Source organism: Symphodus melops, assembly GCF_947650265.1.
Source record: "Symphodus melops genome assembly, chromosome: 11".
Classification (NCBI taxonomy): Eukaryota; Metazoa; Chordata; class Actinopteri; order Labriformes; family Labridae; genus Symphodus; species Symphodus melops.
Genome location: NC_136701.1, coordinates 2,579,714 through 2,604,538, shown reverse-complemented (window position 1 = coordinate 2,604,538; position 24,825 = coordinate 2,579,714). Strand labels below are relative to the sequence as shown.

At 43.9% G+C, this 24,825-nt stretch overlaps 1 protein-coding gene across 1 annotated transcript in view; it reads left to right on the top strand.

Annotated features, from left to right (window-relative positions):
* The window catches only part of auts2a (activator of transcription and developmental regulator AUTS2 a), a 441,093-nt gene that overhangs the window by 379,858 nt on the left and 36,410 nt on the right, over positions 1–24,825 (top strand). The window contains 1 exon segment of the mRNA XM_079356142.1: positions 24,091–24,139. Coding sequence (XP_079212268.1) covers positions 24,091–24,139 — 49 coding nt within the window.

The following is a 24,825-nucleotide window of genomic DNA, read 5'->3' as shown; positions in this document are numbered from 1 at the left end:
GGACAAAATAGCTGACTTTATTGTTGCAAGAGGTTCCAGTTTGTAGATGTGCTTTTTCAATGTTACAGCACACCTTTACACATTTTTATGAATAATTCCACGGACGCCCAAGTTGTGATTCACTGACCCACTTTGAGAATCACTGCTTTAAAGGACGCTGCCTATAAAGGACCCCGACGCTGACTCTGTCTCAGACGGATCCGAAATGAGACAGTCGGGTCTACAGAGAGTTCCTCATGTGTGGACCAAACTGTTCCCGCCCTTAGCCTGTAGTTTTTTATTTTACCAAGAATTCTTTTTTCGTTGTCATGCAAGATTTCTCTTTTCCAAGAGAGTCATGGCCAGCATAAAAGTGAACAGAGAACAAAACACTGACAGAAACAGAAAAGACATCAATAAACAGCAGAGAAACATGAGCATACACTGTTCCTTCATCCTGGTTTTAGAGTCTTCCAAGCCAACTCAGTGCTTTATAAGGTGTCTGCAGCTCAGGCCGAGACGAGGGAGAAAACACACAAAAGCACATTCACCAAAGTTGGAGCGAGTTCATGAAAGGACACGATGAGTCCATCTGATCAAAGGTTGAAAGCTGCTGAGAGCTTTAGGAATCAGCTGAGAATATAAATAAGAAGTTCATGTTCTGTGTCCTTATAAAGAAAAGTAGCAATGCTCCTTTCTTCAGTCGTACAAGAAAGACAACGCTGCTCCCTCATAAAGGACCAGGATGTGTATGAAACACCCAAAGACCAATCACAATGCATCATGGCACAACATAGTCTATGCTGCATTATTGTTAGTTACTAAGTGCCGCCCGAGTCGTCTCGCAACCTCACGAGCTGAACCAGAACCAAAGGCTGCATCCTTAGTCGGCTGGGCGAAGAAGGATGTATTAGTTAGCTGCACTGTGGCATTATCCGTCTTTAAATGTCCCCCCCATGCAGCTCCTTCAATGGGACATTGTGGTTTATATAAAGATATCATTGTTAACGTCTCACATTAGGTTTAAAACTACATATAACTGAGCCTGGTCAGTGTCCTCAGTAAGCTTCACATGACTCTGGTGTTAGTTACAAATGACAAGACAACCGTACGGTGTCAAGATCATCTTAACATCCTGATTTATTCCTGTCAAACTTCATTATTTTTAGACACAAGGCGGCTGACGGACTCCTTTCAGCCAAATTGGCAACTTCTCTTCTAAATTAGAGCGCCTTGTCAAAAGAACAGAGAGGAGGAGAGATGTAGCCCATCTTCATTAAACGTTCTTTAATTGGCTTTGTAAGGAATAATCTCCTCATCTCTCTGAGCTCCTTGCTTGGCAAGACGGTCCCACTCATCTGTCAAAACGTCAGCCGGATCTCAAAAATGAAAGCGACACATGCCAGCAAGTTGTTCAACACTGTGTACAAACACTCCAGATCCCACTCCAGCAGAAAGGCCTGTCATATCCACGTTTCAAGGAAATTAGATTTTTAGGTAAGCACAACCATTGTGTGCAGCATTCCTCTGAAAGTTTTTTCCTCTTCTTCTTCTTGGCTTTTAATCTTTAAAAGACCCCGAGCTTTGAGTAAAGGCACATTTACAGTCATCACATGGCTTTTCTTCTATTGTTGGTGAAACACTGACAGGATCCGCAAATTTTGAAGGCCCTGGAGCGCTTGTGTTGTCAAATTGAAGCGTCGGAGGTAGAATTGCTGCCCACCTGCGTAGCCCAAACGTTGCTCCAGGGTCTCGCCTTGATGTGCCATGGAAGACGAGAGTTACCAAAGAAAACATTTGGCGTGCCCTATTCTGATTAGCAGACAGCGGTGAGATCTGCGCTCGTCCTTCGCTGAGGCTTTACGCAGTGACAATCGCTCACCGAGGCCTCCTGTAAAATAACAATGAGCGACTTTCCAGCTTGTCTGTCTATTTGCTCCATTTCCTGTCTCACAGCGTTCTTTGTCTCTGTAGGCCGCACTGTATCCCGGAGCTTAATAGACTGTAGAGGTCTCAATTGAAATTGTGAATGTGCCCATCAGAATGTGTAACCTTGTCTGCCCCAGGTATTTAACACAGGACATCAGAAGGCGATGGCTTGACCGAGGCATGTCAGGGACAAATGAAAAGCTATTACTGGAGACATGCCTTTGTGTGTGTGTGTGTATAGTGTATTTGTGTGCATGTGTGTGTGGTTCTGCCTCCAAGCAATCCCTCCAACTCAATTTCCAGCCAGTGCATCAGTCCAAGCAGGAGTGACATGCGATGGCATTCTTTGTTTATCGACTCCAGGGCCAGGCTCTTCATGTCTCTTTGTGTCGCTGTCATTGGAGCGGTAAGCTCCGGAGGACGGATGGAGCGGAACGCGGTAATAACAGCGGAAACGTGTTTGATTGTCAAGACAGCTCCGGCTCTTCAGGCGAGGGCAACGCAAGATACAAGACTCATGAAACCTGACAGCTGTTTAGATAGAGAAGAAAGTAGAAAATCAGCCTTCACCGTCACTCTGAAGGAACTTGACATTTGATTGTCGACACACTTCACCACATTTCACTGTAAAAGTTGTATGTCACATGCTCACAGTACACTCTTGACTTCTGCAATGTGTTGTCTGTTTTTTTATATGAAAACCAACTCCACTTAAGGCCTTTTTTTCCTATTTGCCTGCAGTGAAAATAAATCCTTGAACTGTTCTGTGGTTATATGAAGTTAGCAGAAGATACTTCCTTAGATAAAAAATAAACTGTCTCCGATAATGGACAGACCCCTTGAGAAAATAAGAATACATTAAAGATTCACAAAACAGGTTATTAGCTTGGCATACCAGTTAATTTGCTAATGATTAGATTAGGAAGAGCAGATTGGTTAGCGAGAGATTATAAACTTGGCATCTGTTATGCTGGCAAGCGCAGGTCTGATCAGATAGTGTTTTGGTGTGCCAGGTACTGGCCCCAAAAGTTAAGTAGCCAATTTAGCTAGTCTCTTGATAAGATGCATAAGGCACTGCCTTGTTTTAATTAAAGTTCAGCTTCCTACTTCGTTCCCACTCCACCTTTTATATCTTTTAAATTGTAGCCTATTACTGTACCTGAATCTCAGCAGGACCTAATTTTGATCTTTTTCACTTTGCTTTACTTCTGACACAAATTAATACAGCTGACTGATTCCAATACCCCAAAAATAAGATTCATCAAATGTGAACAGCTAAAAAAAAAAGTTAAGATGAAGTTCTGTTAACGGACACAGCCCTAAAAAGAGATGACTTAAATGGGTTTAAAGTTGGCAGAAGTTTCTTTGTTGTGGTCTGTTTAAGTTGTTCTGCTCATGTCGGCGGGGTTTTTGGTGAGTGTAGTTCATTAAGAGTTTGTCTGACTCTCTTTTATAATGCAGCTCCTATATGACAAGACAATACGTGACAAAAAGCTAAGAGGAAATTAGCCTCACATGCTAGTGGTCAGTTAAAGAAAAGAGAAGCTCGAACTCATCTGATTAATGATGAGAGATTTTTATGGCCCCGTGTTGTTTGCCTTTGATACCCAGCAGCATACTTTTGCTCCACTTAATTAACCAAAAGGCAGATAAAGCCGGAGTGAGCCAAATAGGCACAAGTAAACAGTGATTAGCATTGTTAGCTGGTATTAGCATTTTATGTAATTTCCTTATTCCTGTAATTTCCTCCCACTTTGTCGACATAATTTTTTATTAGAAATTCAATTATTTGTGTCTAACACATTTTCACATGAAATAATAACTCTAATGACTCAGGAAAAGTTGCATCTGCTTCTGTGGGCAAAAAGAAACCTGACCGCCATGCACAAGTTGACTGTTTCAAACATCATTAGCCATTTAAGGGAATATCAACTAATGGAGTTGTGATAATGCACATTCACATAAGATGGATCCATCAAGCACTCAGGCTCATGAGGCCCCTGTGTGATTGATCCTTAATCAATATGAATGCAGCCCTGATTTCACAATGACATTACACAGGGTTGTGCATGTTGCTGCTGTTTCCGGTGGAGTATGGTTGCAAAGCTCTTCTCATGCACACCGAGGGGGAGAGAGAGGACACGCCAGGCACTTTGCTTTTAATGAGGATAGCAGTGAACACACGCGTTCCCCTGTCATTGCACTAAAGAGCTTGATTGCAGATGCCGACGCTGCCGATGACAAAAACGACATCTGTGAACATCTGCTTTGGAAATTGAAGCTGGCCTTGGAACGGAACGTTGACTTTGTTTTCCGCCTTCATGGACCAATTAGGGCTAACAGATTTTCACAGCCGGATCAATCTGAAAACAATAACGGCATTGCTGTTATTTCTCTCTCGTTTGATAGCTGTGCCACTGCATTGTGCCCATTAGCATTACAGAGCAGCAAGCCCCCCTGACCTCCACAACATCTTCGCTCAATCTCACATACATCCCTGGAGATGCTTTTCCCTTTAATCTGGAGAACACACAGGCCATGCATGCATTTGTGTGTGTGTGTGTGTGTGTGTGTGTGTGTGTGTGTGTGTGTGTCCTCCCTTGCATCCTTCTCTCCGGCATCCTTGCTACAGTTAATTAACAGTTATTAGCGTTAGCGCAGAGCACCGGATAAGATGTCACAAATCATCAAGTCTCTAGGTGCAGTTGCAGCAATTAAGAGCTCTGTCGCACCTTCCCTCTCCACAGTCATTTGGTACGCATCCAGGTTCCGTTTTAGACCTGAAAGCACTAATCAAATCATATCTGCTCTGAGATTTTGTCATCATTATTTCAAGCCCTAACGACGTGAGACGCCCAAATCAGCACCTCCCCGGGCTCAGACGTCTGTCTTCAAAACAATGTGAGGCAACACTGTTCCGTGGTGTTAATGGGGAAAAATAACTCCTCAAAGTACATTTTCTATATGTACCTTGCAGCCTTTTCTATACCCAGAGATATAGCTGTACGGCGAGAATACAGCGCCCGGTCAAGTGAATGTGTGTAACTTTTTGAAAGAGAAGGATGTGTAAAACTTGGCAAGAGCTGGAGCATCAGATTAGCAGTTAAGCTGCTGATTTTAATGCAGGCTGTGTGACTCCTGTGCCCCAATCAATTTGTCATCACTCTAACAGGAAACTTAATTTTATCCGTCTCAGTACAGGGACCTTGAGTTGTGTTCCTTCATGTTTTCAGCAGTGAGTCCTTTATTTATTTGCTTTTAATTGTGGCACATAAGCTTTGGCCTCTTGATGTGTTGAAAGAAGTCTAGAGCAGTGAAGTGCTCCTTAACAGTCAGAAAGGTGAAAACTGTTGAATGAACAGCAGCCGCTTCGAACTTAAGCTTGTACATTTGTATCAAAACCATTTAAAAGCATTTATCTTCAGGTGCTTCTGCAAAGACTGAAGTGCTTTAAACTGTAGCACCTTTTACAAAGCCATCGGCGCCATGAATGTATGTGTTAAAAAAAGAGAAGACACAATGAAAGGTCGAAGGTCAAACAGTTTGAAGATGTTTTATAAGTAACACCAAACTTCGGAAAACTTCAGCAGACGTACATTATATTTACTCCAGTTTCCCATGATGAAGAGTGATGTCTTGTTGCTGGTTTCCTGTGATGAAGGATTCATTGATCCCATTATTTAGAGATAAAAAAGCTTGTTTTTCTCTTGATACTTTTCTTACAGTGTCGGAAACTAAACTATAGGCAGGTCGCTGTGATAAACCAGACTGAGCATGCCATGCTGTCAGTGCACACACCAAAGATGTATGAGCAAATCACAATTTTAAGTACTTAGGAAATCGCATGCAAACGCTTGTAAACGGTCTAACTTGCAATAACTTGAAATAAAACTTGCAACAATTCATTCATTGGAAATAAATTCTTGTTAGACGGTGTGCACACATTTCTCTATGAATTTTTTATGGAAAGTGCAAAATATTTTTGTTTAACTACAATAAGCTTGTTTTAACAGTTTGTACTTAAGTCCCGCCTCTAATTAGGCAAATGGCCAATTATACATTTAGAGTTTAGGATGTCAAGGTTCCTGTCAGACCGAAGTCTGATGCTACTGTTTTCATATCTCCTGTTTCCCTCGGGGTGCTACCATGTTGTTAAATATTCACAAAACAATAATGAAGTGTTGTGTCGTTGTTTCTGCAGTATGAAGGTCCATCTCTGTTTTGTATATCTGTATTGTTTATTGTTTTGACTAGGAGGGATATTTGGAGTAAAAGTACGAGGTCTGCAGCTGTGTTGTGTGAAATTCCCTGGTCACATGGTTGCCTGCTTTGTCTGTGCTCAAGTAAATGAGAACACAACTATATTAGAAACACCCAAAGTCAGTAGGTCCTGCATTAGGTGACTGTATTGGCTTGTTCAGCTTCATCAAGAGCTTCTCTGTCTCTGTTTACACCTCAGTCACATTCATGTCTGCCTCTATAATGAGTAAACCACTGATTACTTTTTAATCAATTGCAGTTTAAGTTCAAACTTTTGATTTTTGTGCGGGGCTTTTTTTCAGCTTTTCTCTTGGCCTTTGTAAAAAGAAAAAAAAATAATAATAATAATTTGTGCAAACTCTCCCTCCTCCTCTCCAGGGTCGCCTCCCGTCAGATGTCAGCAAGATAATCACAAGTTAGCTGTTGTTAGAGATGACACAGGGGCTGCCATCGATCAGCAGTCACGAAGCATCAGCTACACAGAGAGAGGACGACAGGCAGGGAGAGACGGCATGTTTAAACAGGACACTTATGAACCGAGCGCTGTGTTTCACTTCCATCTGATCTCTATTTGTGGATTCTGCTTAAAAATGTGCATCTGGACATGCGGCACCTGCCTTTGGTATTAGAAGGGTTCTGGGTTTTTTTTGTGTGTAGTCGATGTACTGTCATCCACCAGCGTTTCAGTGCTTACTAACCGCTGTCTGCACTGGAAGCCCCAAAAGTTTCCCATCACTCCCAGAAGCTTCAGCATATTGTTGTGATGGCTGATCGGTTCCAATCAGACTGAGGTGAGACGGGCTGCTGATGCAGGACTTCAGAGTTTACCGGCGTACTCGTACCCTGAGCTCCTGTACTTTAAAGAAATGTGTCAAAGAAAAAGCTCAACATGGCAGCTTGCAATAGGATTGTTAAAGAAAAGCTTTATAGCAGTTTTCAGTGTTACAGTCCAATCTCATGCAAACAACTGTCCTCAGTTACTTGTCCTCGTCTTGTGGCTGTTTTGCATCTTTTTTTTGCCACATCTCAAATCGATATCACTGTATTGTATCCTTGTTTTGATTTCTGAAATAATCACAGTAGCTCTCATTCATTGTGCTCTATACAAACATGATGTGTACATCATTTTTTATTGTCAGTGATGTTCTAATTTTGTTTTTCACCAAAGAGTGTTGCATTGAGTAGTTCAGGATCCATCTAACAATCAGTCCATCCCTCCAGCCACCAATCTGTCAATCTATCAATCCATCCATCTATCTATCCATCAATCCAGGCTGTACCTTTAGTAATGAAAAATACAATTAAAATGATATCCCTTCTTTATTGACACAGTGATCTTTTGTACACAAACACTAGAAGGTGGTTTCAAAGTTCAAAGTTCTGTTCTCCCCTAATACAGTTTGGCCTCATTACTTATGATGACTAAATTTGATTAAATTCCACTTTTCTATCTGTGCATCCATCCGTCTGTCTGTCCCTAATAAAGGTCTTATCAGACACTGAGGGAACGGTTTCATTTCCCTTCATTACAGCCGGCACTGGAGAATCATTGAACTTCAAAGCTGCTTGATTGCATTATCGGGCATTTTGTGTAACACAGGAGTAATCTATGTAATGTGATCGGGAGCGAGGCCAACATTTCAGCACTGATCTGGACGGAGGGAGAGTGGAGATCAGATCTGGGGTTTGTTTCTCTTCCCCTATTTAAACCAATCTACTAAATATGACTGAACTCTTTTGTTTTCAGAATCATTCGTGCTTTTAAAAGAGCCGCTGAATAGCCTTCCAGTTGTTGTCAAAATACCTCAAATCAATGTTTGATGGAAAGGGTGGAGTGAAAGCAATCAATGTGTGGAGGGTTAAAAAAAGATCAACCAGTTTGTGTTCGCTGTATGAGCAGCAGTGTTCTTTAGTTGTCTGTTTTTGTTGTCCATCATGTAATTTGATGATTCGTTTCTCAATCACTTCTCTGATGTGTTGTCAACTTCGTCTACAGCAGACAAACAGAGCAGCAAATAGATTCTGTAATTACGGCTGAAGATGAAGCAACTAAAGGTACTGTAGCCAGCAGTTTTATGAAGATAAAAGGGACAGGGACATGGATTAAATTCAAGTGACCACCTCTGATGAATATTAAGCTAATGTGGAGGTGCAGATCCTTAGATGGCTGCAGAGGCCCTGGAAGTCACTGTTTTATTTTTACAGCAGAAAATAAACATGTTTACAACCGGGTTTAAAGTCTGAATAGCTAATGTCTCTTTCCACACAAGCTGTTCTTTTTTAATACCTCTGCTCTGATTTTATACAGGACAAGAGTTACTCATAATATGGCACACAATTTAGGTAGAGACAGCATTTCTAATATGGCGACGGCCATCGATGGGCTTCAAGTACCCCTTTCCTCTCAACGAGGCATTGCCCATGTGTATTAACTCTCTGCTTAAGTGTTATTGTTGGTGTGTCTGACTCCTTCAGGATACTGCATCTATCAGTATCGGGGTTTGTAAGTGGACTGAAGCAGTTTGAATTTCTTCATCTTGCTCATGGAGCTGTTTGCTCCACTTTAATAGCGCACTCCAAATAAAAGAAAAGAGCCTTTAGATGCCACATTATCATCATCTGTTAGTGTTACAGGAATGGAGCGTCTCGTAAGTCGAAGGACTCCAAGTTCAATTTGCAGCAGCTCATTTTTTAAGCCTTTAAACATCTTTATAACAACCTACAAGCATGCAAAACTCAAGCCCATGGTTTAGACGGGTGATGCATGTTGTCACCACTGAGAGAAAAATAATCTAAAGTAAACTGTGTGTCTGGTATTTTAGGACTTTTTTCATCATGTAGCTGCTTTCAGAGGTCAAACACTGACAATCACTGTTTATCACTCCGACAATCATTATCAAGATCATCTGCGGATAAAGAGCTATAAAAGATTTCTAATTATAACCATTTTAGAAGCGGTAATTATGGGCATCATTAGCATCCATCATTATGTGTAAGTGGGGCCACGGTCCAATAAACGAGTGTTCGTCCTGCATTTTATCTGCAGCTCTCGCATCGTCTTCTCAGTATGCTGAGAGGAAACATTAGAGGACGCTTCAGAATCAGGGCCAACTTAAACACGCCTGTCTAGTCTGCTGTTTTCCCACAGGCCGACCGCTCGCTCATTCATTTTTAAACAGCTTCCACAAAAGGCTTCACCCCCCCCTGTGGTTCAAATCAGTGTGGAAGAGAGATCACAGATGTTGATGTTAGAGAAAGAGCGGTTTTCTTTTTTCTGTCAGCTTAGCACAAGAGTGTGGACAGTACGTGAATGTGAGGAATATAGGTTGAAGGACAGTTCACAGCTTGTCTAAGGGAGCAGGAAAAGCAGAGCTGCACTGAAAAGAAAGTGAACTGAGGAAAGTAGGTTACATTTAACAATCCCTGCTGATAGCGATCCACCTGGTATTCACACCTCTTATAAGACATGGCTCCAGCTGCAGGCCGGCTGATGTTTTTATTCTACGCTGGAGTCATGCACGATGTCTCAACCACAGATTTCCTTTTGGATGAATTAGTAATGCTAAAAGATTCCATTTCGTCCGTCTAAATGCTGTGTGCAGCGCTCAACCTGGTTAATATAAGAAGCCACTCAATTTTTCATGCCCACGCAAAGTGTAGCCTTCAATTTAACATGCGCTTTTAATCCATGGGAGTGCTAAATTGCTTTTTAATGTCGATGAACATGGTGTTTCCAGAGTAACTCGTAAAAAATGCATCAGCAATATGCAGAGCAAATCACTTCCAGTGTGGTTTTTTATAGGGGTAAAGGAACAAAGCAACACCACAGCAAAGAGGAGCGAAACCAATATGTTGTTTTGACACATCTGTCACCTCGGGGGTCTCAGGAGGGCACCACCCGCAGGCTGTGAAGATGTGTGTGTGTGTGTGTGTGTGTGTGCACGAGTGTGATTAATTGCGTGTCTTTTGTTTCTTTTTTTCTGTCGTGTATATTTACAGAACTACAGACATGCAGATTACGATCATCAGCATACAGCTTTATATTTGAACACATGGTGATGGGTATGTCATGTTTGTGTTCTCTCCATGTGTGGGCTCATGGGCAGTGTCAGATGTTATTGTGCCTGCAGCGCTTAAGGCTGACAGGTGTTTGCAGGCCTCTCCGGCCCTGTTAAGATTCCCCTGCAGACCGGAGGCTTTAGTGGAGGCAGAGCCTGGACTCCATCGAGCATGACTAAAAGACGCTCCTCTAACATCCCCAGTCACAGAGTCGCTGAACTCACACCAAATGACTTCCTCAGGGTCGACCAACCGGCCGCCCTATGCTATCACGTAACAATGTGGCCGTCAGAGCAGAGTAATCAGTCGACAGCAGAGGATAACACAGCAAGAGATGCTTCGGCTGACAGAGCCCCTCAGTAGCTTATTGTGGAAGATGAAACAAGATGAAGACGATAAAAGAACATCATTAAAATGTGATCAAAAATGTTTCAAAACTCGATTTCCCATGCCATCTTGACGGTAATGACAATAAATGTTTTATGGTGATATAAAGTCTTTTAATTCTGTGCATAAACAGATAATATGATGCGTTACTGCACATGTAAACAGTGATGAAGCAGAGGAAATGAAAGGTTTGTTGTTGCACTGTTGAATCTCCATTTCCAGTCTAAAGCCTGTTTTATGCCATCCTGGAGCACAGTTCACTTAGCTTTCAATACGGCGTGAATCAAACATGTTATTTAACAGCAAACTGTTCAACCCCGTGCAGGAAACTGCAGTTTCTTTCAGTGAACCGTGTGTGTGCGTGCGTGTGTTTGTGTGTGTGTGTGCGTGTGTGTGTGTGTGTGTGTGTGTGTGTGTGTGTGTGTGTGTGTGTGTGTTAACCTGTGCAGCCAGGCGTGTAAGGTGGGGTCAATCTGTGTGTGGTTGTACTACAGCTTTCTCTGTGGGTAAGCGACGCAGCCTGTCCCTGTTTCCAGTGCAAATCCTCTTACAGCCTGAGTGTGTGTGTGTGTGTGTGTGTGTGTGTGTGTGTGTGTGTGTGTGTGTGTGTGTGTGCGTGTGCGTGTGCGTGTGTGTGTTTGTATGTGTGCTGAGCAAGACAGAGCACAGACAGCAAGATGTCTCAGATCATCTTGTTGAAGCTCAGTGTTGGTAAACACAGTACATGGTAAGCCCAGCTGAGACGGGCTCTGATGATTGGGCTTAGTGCTGGCTGTGGAATGGTTCCCCCTGAACGCTGAGGTTCAGCAGACCTCACTGCAGATGACGGATCAGATCGACTGCAGTTTAAAAAGAACTAAAAAGAATGAATTTAATTATGTACACACGCTCTCCAGAACTTGAGCACTTTGAAAGAGGAAGAGAGGAAATCACATGCTGAAGATGCAAACCCATACGTCAGTGTTTCGCCACACACACTCGCACAAACTTTGTGCCTCTCTAAAAGCAAAACAACCTTTCAGGTGGATAATTCAGCATCATTACTTGGATAAAAACAAACATCCCCTTTCATAGAGTGTCTCTGACACTTTCAGTAAGAGAGCACGCTCTGTGTGTGCCCTGGGATCCTGCGTCCACTTGAATAACCCCACGGTGAATGTGCTGCTGTCAGGCGGTGAGCAGGGCAGCCTCACAATGTTCACATTTAGGACCCAGAGCTTGACGGCGGTGCAGAGTTTCGAGAGGAAAGCGTGGAATGCATCCCGCGGGCAGATGCGAGCCGCTCTCAAAGGCATCTCTATCACGGGCAGACAAGTGAGGCCTTATGTCGCAGTCGCCTGCCTCAGAGCGGCATGTTCCGCCCGATGCCCTGCGCCATGCCAACGCGCGCCCTCCTGGAAATCTACTGGCGCTTCCCTGCTCTGAACACGCGCGCCAATCTGACGAGATTGTTTACAGCTCGCGCGACGTCGTCGCTGCTTCAGTGAGATCCTTAAAAGTGTTTGTGCGTGCTGCCTTTGACGATAATGAACAGAAATAAGGGCGTGGCAGAGCTCTAATGTTCTTTCATCCGATGTCTCCACACTGCTCCTGCGACATCCTGCAAAGTCTTCTGTCAAACCTGGTTTACTTTCACTGAAGCTGCGTACCAACAGCTTGATTATGAGGCAGACATGACAGCCACGCTCAGGTCTGTCTTCAGCCGGTGGCCTTTTATCGATACTGACAGATAAAGAGCCCTGTGATCTTTTGAAGCACGAGGCACTCGCGTTGATTACCATCCCTGCTGATAGCGCTGCATGCTAATCATTGTAAACATCATGTTGTGGCTTTGACACACTTAGGCTTATCTGTAATTGGTGTAATTGTTACCAGCGTTTAACGAGATCGTCTTCCAGATACGCTGAGTGCCATAAGGGCCCGGCTACGGTGGAGGCTTCCTCAGATCTGCCTCGCTGATGGGGGCATTAGATCGACACCGACTCCTCTCGCTGTGCTATTAATGAAAGGAAGCCACGAGCCAGAGCACAAATCCGATAAAAGGGGGCTGGAGATGAGGGGGTCATGAAATATTTAGATATACAGGGCTTCAAAGAGGAAGAGGCCTCCCGTTCTTGTCAACAGTCAGACCCCCTACAGCCCAGTCATGGCCTCAGTCTCTGGCCCACAAGCAGCTCCACATGTAGGTCACTAACCGTACAGCTCATTTTTCTGCTGTACGGATACCACCGGTGGGGGAGATTCACAGATGGAATTGCTCCTGTCTCCAAACACACACTCACACACAGACGTCTCCTTGTTCATCCAGGATCCCATGTTCTAGTGTTACACAGAGGGGAGATGATGGACAGAGGGGTGACCAGGTCAGGGACGATTTCCAAGCGGGCTGTCTCAGCGGACTCAAACATGTTCCAACTCTCTCAGATCCTCTTCTTACACGCTTCCCCAAGCACAAGCACAAGTAGAGACTTCCTTTACCCATTTTATCTCCGTCCTTTTCTCTTTGCAACACTTCGATCTGAGTGACAGCCGACATAGAGTCCCCTCCCCTTAAAAGTTCCACATTCATACATATGATTAAATTCATAACACTGATTTCTAACATTTCCATATGAACAGTGATACCTAAAAACGTGACGAGTGTTGTCACAAAACCAACATGTTGACTTTGATACAAATGCCAAGTTCAGTGAGCCAATACTGGGATCCTGGGATGATCCTGGTTCAGGATGTCCACAAGGGTTGGACACATTTTGGAATTCAGTTAATTGACAACCTCCAGTTTAAAAAATATACTTATAATTATTATTAAACGTTTATTTGCAGATACGTAATCCTTTCATTTCAGAACATGCTCCACGCCCGGCCCCGGATCTGACTGTGCCCCAGAGCTGGTCTGGGGCACGACTCGTGCATACCTGAGTACAGTCTGTGAGATGTTTGAACGTTACCGTGCTCAAACACAGATGTGGACTGCTATGAACGGCTGCTGTTGCTTTAACAGCGTTGTTCCATTTCGTCCTCTGAGCTGTGCGGAAGATTTGGATGTGTGAAGAAGATCCGTCGAGGGCGTAACTCTAACCATGAGGCTACTTTTAGCAGGTCATTGTTGAAGGATATGAATATATGACTCAAGCAGATATTTTCTTGAAAACATTTGGTCATACGAGGAACGATTAAGGAGGAGGCAGTCGGGACCACCTGCTAACAACAGTGTTCCTGTCCACACTTCTTTGAGATCTCTTGTTCTTTAAAGTGCCAACCGTCTTGTGTTCTTCTTGTAAAAAAAAAAAAAAAGTTCTCGAAGGGGATATAAGAACTTCACATTTCTTTATTTAGTCCCCCAGCAGAGAGGCAACTGCAGACAGAACAACGACCTTATTTGGCTCAAGCTCTGCAGAAATGCAATTAGAAACCCTTCAATGGCCGACGGGGGCCTGGGATGAGTAGGCGAGAGTCAGAGAGAGAGAGAGCAGCGACAGAAAGAGAAAAATGAGAAGGCTGGGGGAGGGCGGGCAGAGACCTCCCTGCTGTCTGTCAACCTGCTGGCTTTTGATGTCCGCGGCCCATCTTGTGTCCCCCTAGAGGGCCTATCATCAGGCCCCTCGCTCTGAAGCTGCTGAGCGCGCAGAGAGCCTTGGAGAGGCTTTTTTGAGTGGAGTTTGGGGGGGAAGACCGGGGGCTGTCCCCGTCAGTGCCTGACAGAATGGCCTTGACGGAGTGTTTCAGAGACCTAATCCCTCCGACTGCACTCCTCCAGCCGGGCGAATCGCTCGGGGGGTCTGCAGAGGGTCAGAGAGGTTTTAATACAACGCCTTAGTGGTGATTTCCTCAGTGCTTCCCTGTAGTCGCTCTGCTTTAAAAGACACAGCATGCTGCTTCTCTTCATTCTTTATACCTCCCTGCTTGGCTCCTTCCCCCCCTCCCTGCCATGTATGTCTCTCCTCGTCTCCTCCTGTTTTGTTTTCTTCTCCTGCTCTCTTCCTTTCTAGTTCCTCCTCCTTTATCTCCCTGCCTCCCCTTGTCTCCTTGCTCCCATCGCACCGCTCGGAAGAAAGAAACAAAAAAGGGGGAAAATATTATCCATGCCAGCACAGTTGCTCTCGCTCAGTATTAAGTCGAGGCCTCACGGGGGGTTCCAGGACCGCGGTTCTTTGGTTGTAAATGTCTGCTGGGTCTGCGCACATATAAAGACATGCAGATTAGGAAGAGAAATTAAAGCTGGGGGTTCGTTATGCAGTGGGTTATCGGTTAAGACTGTTCAGTCTGTCGGCGATGTGGACCCACTGTACGGCTTCAGAGAGAAAATTGGGGTCAAATTAAAAACAGGCTTCTAATCCTGCCTTCTTTGTCATCGAGATCAAATAACATCACAGCTCGATGAGGTTACACGGAATAAGCTCGTCTTTGAATTTGCTTGACAGAAAACACTGAATCTTGTTTATCCCCTTTTATTCCAGTCATCCGTTTGCAACACGAAGAAAAAAAAGAGAGAAAAGTGCAAAAGAAACACTTCCAAGGACATGGACATGATGTTACGATGGAAGAAAACATCACAAACAAATGATCTTTTAAAATGCAGCACATTAAAATTCTTGCTCGCCAGGGTGGATCAAAAATGGAATTCATTTTCTCGCTTCATTAAATCTCTGTGTAAACGGTGAGCGACACAGCTACAAATAAGGACACAGATTTGGCCTTTAAGACAGACTGACTCAGGTTGGAGGATTTGTAATTACACTGACATGAAATTAAAATGTTCAAGGTAGATTGTGCCTCCTATTCACAGTGGTGTGTGTGTGCTTGTGGTGCATGTTTTGAGGCGGGTAGCGCATATGCTCCTCTCCGTTAGAAGGGGAGGCTTTGATTGACTGCTCTGAAATTATCCATGGCATCGCAGCCCGCAGCCCACATTCCACGGCAGTGTCTGTAATTTTGGTGAAAGGGTCTCCTATTTCTCTTGTGACTATAGGCAGAGTGGTGTAGAGGGGGTGCGGGTGTGTTTCAGAGGGGTTGCATTAGGGGATACAACCAAAGAAACGGAGGCAGGGAAGGTTAAACCAATTTTCTCGGCTGCATTGTTTTCCCAAGCGAGTCCCAGGGCAGTCACATTAGAGCGACGGTCAGTGCAGTTTGTTCCCGCTGACAGGCCGCCTCTTTCTGCAACCACCATGTTTACTGGATCTGATCATTGCCTACCCGATCCAGATAATGTCTGCCATTGATCTGGCCATTTATCTTAAACTCGTGCGGAACTCCAGCCTGCTTTCAGAGACCACATGGGAGATAAGCAGACAACATATTCACGGCTGGCTTTTAGCAACCGGAAGAAATACTTTTCAGCCGCTTCCTTGGATGACCTGATGCGACTTTCATATCATCTCGGCTCAGGAGGTTTTATTAGGATCTGCTTTCAGAGGTATCTTCATCAGATCAGATAGACGCTTTCATCCCTGCGTCCGTCAGTCTTCCCAAACGTTCCCTGGATGTCAATCACCCACTGTGTGATAAGTGGGAAAGAAAAGGCTCCTTTTTTTGGGCATTATTTACAGGTTTAATATTTTAAATTATGTCTGGCACTGAAGATGGAGATTCTCAAGTCCTTAAATCTCTCATTCTCTGTCTGGATATTTGATTGATGCAGTTTAACAGAGAAGACTGTCGGCTTTTCCAAAGGCTTTTTCCACTTTTGGCATGCTGTGGTGTCCCAGTTTGTATCACGGGACTGGATGCTGGATGCATTTTTTTTTTCTCTTTGTCTGTTTGGTGTGTGTGTGTGTGTGTGTTTGCATGCACGGCCATGTGTCATCCCCACATTAATACAAGCAATGAGTGACAGATTAATTTATGTCTGGCTACGTGTCTGAGGAATTGGGAAGAAAGGGCCTGTCAGCGCTGCTTGTCGGGAGGGGGTAGAGATTAGAGCCAGTTGTCATTGACAACCCAGTGCAGGCTCTGCGAGATAAGGTCGGATGTAATGACTGTGAAAAAAATAAAAATTAATTTAAAAAAAACATCCTCACTCCGCCCTCGAAAGGCAGGGAGGAGAGAAGATGTTGGCAATTGTGAGTGTGTGGGCTTGTGTGTGCAATTAGAAATATTTCACAGTGCTTGGATTGCACCGCAACATTTGGACATTTCACATCTTAAGAAACAAGGAGGGTGTGAACTAATCCCGCCCCCTCCCTCTGACAACACCAGGGGTTTTGTTTTTTTTTCATATTTTTCAAATGAATGTTAAACAGGATTTATTTCGGAACATGTTTTTATCGAACATTATTCATTTACTTCCACTCGTGATTGTGACCTTCCACGGTTTGATCACCTGTCATACACTGCTAATTTAGTGTATGTGCGTCTTAAATCATCCACGTGCAGAATAAATATTGATAAAAGATAAATCACCCGGCTGCCTTTTCTTTTAACCAGTATAAATAAAGTATGTTGGATGTTGATGATTTTCCTTTTGAAAGAATGATCTGAATGTCAGGATGGAGAGTTATGTGGATCTGTTTCGATCAGTTGCGTTGTCACGGCTAACACAACCCTGGGATTTTAACCATGTCTACGGCTTACCTGACGCAGTCTTCTTTCAGCACGGCGATGCATCACTCGCTGGACGAGCTCAACACGTTCTTCTCCGTGTCGATATTATAACACTAAACCAGTGACAATAACTCAAGACACTTTTGGAAGTAATAATAAACAGTCTCTTCCAAACTCCATGAAGCATCTTCGAAGCTGCCCGTCTCACCTAATCAAGACGGTGGTTTCCCAGTCATTGGCCATGTGACCAGACAGGAAGCCCCGCCCCTTTACTAGCTTGACAGCCATGCCATACAACCTGTTGCTGTAACAGCACGCGTTAATCATTTCACCAAGTAACCTTGTAGCTCATGCATTACTGATGTCAATTCTATTTTAAGAGCACGAGCCTGGTGGTGATGTTGGTCTTCGGGTCAGTCAGTCCCCGTTTTGCTGAACAGTCATTGGATGGATCGATGTCCATGAAAGTTGGAACAGATGTTCTCGAGCTCTCAGTGGATCGAGCCGGATAACTTCAGTGTGAATTTCAAACAGTGCCACCTTCAAGTCGAGGGATTTAACTTGTACTGTGAATGAGTCAATCCTCTACTCCGATAAGTATCCCCTTCTGTCACAGTCATGGTTACCAGAGGATGAACCCCCCTGACAACAGCGTTCCTATAATATTCCTGCAGGGCCACCGCTGTGTCCTGTAGGTCGTTGGGTCGATTTATTTGGGATAACTTGTTTGTTTTTTTTTTCTCTCGCAGCCTTATCAGGTCAAAGTTATTAAAAAATGTAGGACTAGGAGCTCTTCTTGGACCTTACCATGCCTTCGCTTCAGGTGTGTTTTGGTTTGGGATTCGAGTGGACAACAAATCACTGCACAACTTCAACACACTCTCCTCATAACACTTTCATTGCCTGTGTTGTCACAGCAGGGTCAGACCTGGAAACAAACTCTACTGTTGGCTCTGTCTGGTGTTTGACAGACAGTTATTGGAGTTTTTGAGTTCAAAATGAACAAGAATCAAAAACATGCTTAACTAGGGACTTTTCCACTGCCTCAACTGGTCTTCGTATTTCGTGTTCATCTGCCTTACATGAAGCTGTGTATCATTAGAAACATGGTAGTAGTGTTGAATGGTCGTGAGTCCAGCCCTCATTTTGCCCTGAGACGAGAAAAATATGTTTTTCTTTGCTTGAAAGTTTTCTTCATGTGATGCAAAAATCGTCATATTGCATCACATGAAGAAAACTTCCAGGCAAAGAAAAACATATTTTTCTTCAATGCACTAAAATCAATGTTATTTCCTGACAGTGGACTCTGATTTGCATCTTTCATTAATCCTGTATTCCTTTATTTATCGCTGAACTAACAGTATTTTATATTCACAGACGTCACTGTGTGAGAAAATGTTTCTGTCACATCCTCCCACCTGAGATTGTGTGCTTTACCGCACGATGATGACTCTGTTCAGCGTCGTTAGGAACATTATTTTTCTTCCCCTTTTTCTGGGCTCCGCATCCAATCTGAGTTTAAATCATGAGATTTATTTTTTCCAGGCCATGTAAAGCAAAGACAGATCACTCAGTCCACATGCAAATGTAATAAGAGCTTTTAACATATTACATCGGCAGCACTCATGTTACACTTATCAGTAATATTTCAAACAGGGGTAGATTTGGCATAATGGCAGGAAGGCTCATAAAGGCGAGCCGGTCCCTTGTGATTGTAATCTAGGAGAGAGTTCCTGTAAAATTAAACCCTGGTCGTGGAGGCAGAGACAAACATGCCTCTGCTCTCTTTGAAGTGGAGAATCAGCCTCCAAAAAAAAAGGAATAAAAGATGACAAAATGTCAGTGTGAATCTGATGGTCTATAGACACAACTTGCGTGCCCAGACAGCAATTACTGAGAAACATTTCATGCATCCAGACATTGTGTTTGATCTCATTCTCTTACACAGACAACGTTTTTCCACGTGCAGGCTTCTCTTTATTCTACATATGCGTTCATCTCTGTCGTCGTTTTATTGGTATCAAAAATAATGTGAAGTGAGACATCCGGGCGCTGATTGTTTGGCAGTGTGGCAGTAATCACAGACTTGCGGTCGCTCTCAAATCTGATAATGACCATTCAAAATGGAGAACAGCAGCTCGTTCATGGCTGCTGCTGCTGCTTCTGCTGCTCCTGCACGGGCCCGAGAAAAAGGACTGGTAGCCATTTTCTGTCGTTGCAGTCGTATAAATACATATCTTGAAGCCAGCCATGACATGCAGCTGAAGCATAAAACACAATGCGCCCCTTGATGTTTCATCCCAATCACCACTTCAAACGTAAGAATCCCTCTGATCTAATTACATGTATCCACAGTTAGTACATTGGCAACTAATTTTAGACAGGATTTACTGCGTTTCTCAACCCTGGTGGTGTACAGCTGCATAGTTTCACTGGAGATGATCAAACATTTTTTTACCCGCAGCTGAGTAGAACAGAGAGCCGGAGGTTAATCACTCCATTGGTTAAGACCCAAAGAAAACCCAAATCTACAACCTCCTATAAGAGTGTCTCATGACATTGATGGTTAGCAACTTTGAAGTATTATAAATCATTTGTAGTCCTATTTAAAGTTGTTGTTGTTGTTGTTGTTGTGCTTTTATTACAGTTTTTGCATCACTGGTGTTTGGGGTTTGGCATGGACGTTTTTTTTTGCTTGGATGGTTATCACTTCATTTATTTTACAATACAGAGACAATACAATAATAATAATAATAATAATGTAATAATAATAATACAATAGACAGTTACTCTTGTTTTTTATACCCGATGTTAGCCTCGCCCGCAGGTGAAGTATTGACGTTTGCTGAAAATAAACGACTGTAACGGGTTTAAAGTGTCAATTTTGTTTTATTCTCGTCTGCTGAGTTTAGTGTTGGCTGTATTTCCAGAGGAATATGCTGAGCGTTGATGGAATGAGTTAGCTCCATATTAATATAACATAATATAACTGTCATTTGGCTACTAGGCAGGAAAAATGACTCGGTCCAAATATGTTCAAGCGATGTTACGTTAACCATCTCCAGTACGTGATCCGTCCGAGGAGCCCTGATCAGTAAAAAGGTTACACAGAGTCATCGGCAGTTCACAGAGGCTTTGCTGCTGTTCATGCAAACTGTGCTGAGTGTCTTCTATCTTGTAAGACTCGTGGTGAACTTTTACTGTTTCATAAGAACAACGTTAGCGTAGGAGGCTCGCGAGGCGCGCATGAAGAGATTGGAATCAGATTGTCTTGTAAAGGAGATATTAACACCCCTAGTTGATATGAATAATTTCTGTATACTTCTGCTTCCTTCCGATGATTCATCCCCACAGGCTTGAGAAATGGTTTAAAATGCAAACTCAGCTGTTTTTAGATCCCGATTCCAATGTTTATTTTACTCAGATTTTATATGGGACTCAACTTTGATACATCATGTTTGAATTTAACGATTTCAAGCCAGATTTACAGAGGCTTGAAGTTGTTGAACGCACAACGTATTCATCTGTGAAGCATACGAGGATCTATATCAGTGGGCCTCTTATTAGATGAACGCTGCTCCGTCTCCCAGGCCCTTTGTGACCACAGCCTTTATCCTCTGTAGCTGAACCAAGTGGCTGCATCTTAACCTGCAGGGGCTGCCTGAGGCCTGCCCACCCTTGATGGTACTTCACATTTTTTTGTCCTGCTCATCAGTGAGCAGTGAAAAGCTAAGCCAAGCATGTTGATATATGGACAAATGATTCTGTGCCAACAACTCTTTTTTTGCCACTAGACTGACAATCTGTAGAAAAGTGTTGTTGATGGGTTAGGATTTGTTTTCTCAGGTCACTGTACATCCAGTTTCCCATGACTTCATGTTCGTACAGCCAGTCCAAGCCAGGCACCGGGCCCTCGTTCTCTCAGTGTATCTGAGGGACGGATTAGCATCTCTGCTATGAGCTAAGTCTGTTTTCTGCTCTGTGGGCACTTCAGCCAAACTGGCGGGGAAAGTCTTCACAATGTGACACTATTGTATATCCATTGACCTCCCTGCTAGTGGGTTAATGCTCATTAGACAAGCTATTGGAAGCAAGGGTTTGCACGAGTAAGAGGATTTTCCAGGAATGTACAGCATTGGATCAGGATTTGTCCAATGTGAAGGATGAAGGCAGAGGGATGACAAGGTTGCCTCTCCTCTCGGATAAATATGACTTTCAGGCCTGAAGTGTGAACCTTTTCAGGATTGGGTTCCAACTTAAATCGGTTTGATCCCATTTAAAAAACAAACTCTGGAATCAAAACGGGGAAATGACCTCTCAGTAAAAAATGAAAGCTGCCTTGTTGTCGCCTTGTGCAGACGGAAAGGGTTGTAGTTAAACTCTAACCGATTAACGCCTGCAGGTTGGAAGCATTACAGGTTTGACAGTGGTTTGTTATGGGGTTCTCATAGCTCCAACGGAAGGCTAAATGACTATGACCTCCCTTCAGGCCAGCAAAAAGTGGCAGAACCAACAGGAAGAAAGCGCCTGTGGGCTGCGAGGAGGTGCACGCTGCTCATAAAGGAGCGTTTTGTTTTTCCTCCCCTCACGGTAGCAGCACCCTACTGGGAAATTCATTAGGGGCTGACATCATCTCACTCAGTGCTGCTGAGTGAAAGAAAGAATATCATTCTGCCTCCGCTCTCCCCTCCCTCCTCGGCTTTCTCCTCTTCCCTCTTGTTCTCTCCCTCTCTTTCTTTCCCTTCTTATCAAGCCGCGCTGCGCCGCTGTCTCCCCTTTTGCGCGCCATTTACGCAAAAGGTAAAGCGCTTAACGTGCACCTCTGCAACCGAGCTCGAAGCATTTTCGGAAGCCCGAACAAGCATGAATGTGTTTTTCTACTGAAGGAGCACGACTGAGGTTGAATTCAAGTCCGCCAGGAAATCAGGAAGTGGGAGGACCCGAGCGTGAAGGCAAGCAGTGGCGGCAGAAGCGCTCAGCAGTCAGTCGCTGGATGAATGGGAGCTTGTCTGCTGCTTGGGAGCGGATGGGGAGAGGCTCTTGTGTGCCCACAACCTGGATCCCAGAGAGCGCGCTGCAGTCCGGCTTTGCAGCTGAACACGCAACGACAACGGGCTTATACCTTGTGAATTGTATTGCTCACTTCATGTGATTCCGTCCCTCTCCTGTACTCTACTGGCAGTGCGCTTTGTTGGATCGGTTTGTTCCGTAGGACGCAGCCCCCTCTCAGCCAGCGCACCGATACACAAACCCTCCCGGATCCTGTTTGCTACCTCTCACGGATATTTCCGACAGGAGAATAAAACGACATCGTGTCAAAGAAGGGAGAGAAGCTGGATCACGGGATTTTTCCTCCTCTTGTCACCTCAGTGCTGTTGCAGCTCTACGCGGCGAGACACATGGTTCCCTTTGTCCAAAAGGCGCAGTAGCTTTGTGAACGGCTTTGGGCTTTTTGATTTTCTTGGAAAGGCTTCTTCTTCCCCCCCCCCCCCCCCCCCCCCCTGTGCATGGCTGTACTCAGTTTAAACGGAGTAGACTTCGCACGCCTCTTGTTTGGATTATATGATGTGAAAAGCAGAATGTGAAACGCGACCATTACTACCAGACCGAGAAAGTAGTATCCTGACTTATCTGCCTCCTTGCTAACCTTTCCACATCGAAGGTATGCACGCGGGCTTCAAACAGCCTATAATCTAATATGTCATTGTGTGTGTGTGTGTGTGTGTGTGTGTGTGTGTGTGTGTGTGTGCGCGCCGAATGGCCCGAAAGGAATGTGTGTGATTTATGCGTGTGTTATTATTTAAATGCTGCCCCTCCTGCTGTCATTTATTCTGCAGATTTCATTGTTTACATTCTGCCAGTCTTGCACTTGAGATTGCATACCTCATCCATGAAGGGGTTTGATATCTAATAATCATAAATCCGTTTCTTTATGTGCCATATTTCCAGATTTTCTCATTTGGATTTTGTTTGCGTCTTCTAAGCAGCAGACATGCGTCGAGAAAAAAGGCAGGAGTCGCTCACAACTAAGCTGTCACTGGACGCACAAATTAAATATTCCTCATTATTTATCCTATAAGGAAATAAGCACCCTGCAGTAAACTCGCATGCTTTAAGTTGTACTTTGTTTTTTGTTGGGGTTTTTTTGCAATATTGCATGAATTCAATCCGAGGTGGAGGACTAACAAAGCCAGTTATCAAGAAATCTTTTTATTCAGGGGAACCTGTCTGCCTGTCCTCCTCACATGTGCATTTAACCGTTGCTTTCCTTCCCACGGTTACTTTTAGTAAAACAATAATAATTCACCCAGCTGTCCTGTTTGAGACCGTTTTAACCCCTGACTTCCTATTTTCCGCTTTTTTGGCCTTTTAAATGTAATTGTGTGGTTGCACATTTCTTCTCAGCCAGTGACGCTCGTGGTGCTCTGCAGGGGAGAGCTTGGGGAAAGGATGCTTGTGTTTTCACGGACCAACAGTGCCACCAAGTGGTCGGACACTGCAGATCCGCTTGTTTTTGTTTCACTTTGGTATCCAGTGTTGATTATTATGCTGAGGGTACCAAAGTAATACCGGAGATAATTTGAACATAACACTGGATATGTTTGGCTTCAGTGGATTTTAATTAGACCTTGGAGGTTGTGGAAACTGAGAGCATAGATGTAGTCAACGGTCAAAGATGAAGCCTGAATAATTAGCTAACACATCCAATAAAGCAGAGTTAAGGTTCATGGTAAAATGACTGTTTGGTGAAAGCCTGATAAAATAGTTATTTACTAAACAACAATGTCTGCTTATTGAGCAGACATAACAGAAATATCAACAACAGGGGAGAAAGCCTGAAGCAGAATGATGGATGAAGACACAACATTCAAGTTTGATGCATTTCTCTTTGTGATATTTTTCTCAATCAGTTCTCTTTTTTCCCCACAGGTTTCCGATGCCACCTCAGAGAAATTCTTCAGCACAGCTGCAGTTAAAGGTAAACACTCTTTTTTTTTCTTCTTCTGTGTTTAAATGTGACGTAATGGTGCAGGTGCATTTTCGTTCCCCTGCTGTTATTACCATGTCGAAATTGTTCTGCGTTGGCTTGTTGCAGCTGTTGTCATATTTGTGCGTGATCATGTGGAAAAAAAAAAAAAGAAGACATCATTCACAAGGCTGGTCAAGTTTAACAAGGAAGCAGGGATATGATATACAACCCTTTTTACGATGTCTGTCAGTGGTGAAATCCTGTGTAACGAGGGGTTTCTAGTCTTTACGTGGATGTAAAGTCAGACGAGATGCACTTTTGTTGACCCTCTGTGCTGAGATCCACCTGAAGCCAGAGGAGGAGGAGGAGGACGAAGTCGGGGCAGGAGCGGTATCTGTTCATGGCCTCAGTGTACCAACACCACATGTGACCTCATTATCAAGTCACTACTTTGCTGTTAAAAGCAGCCCCATTTTCTGCGGCTCAGGGATAATGGAGGTGCCCTGTGTGAATGGACATTCCTCTTTAATGGTGGGGGTGGGGGGGGGGCTGCAGGGAGGCTCTGAGCATTATGGGGTTATGACCCCACCCAGGGGTTTATCAAAAAATGGGGCCTATTGCTGATGATAGCCCCCCACCACGCAACCCTGCACTTTCCTCCGTGTAGATCTTTAAACACATTTCCCACATTCTGG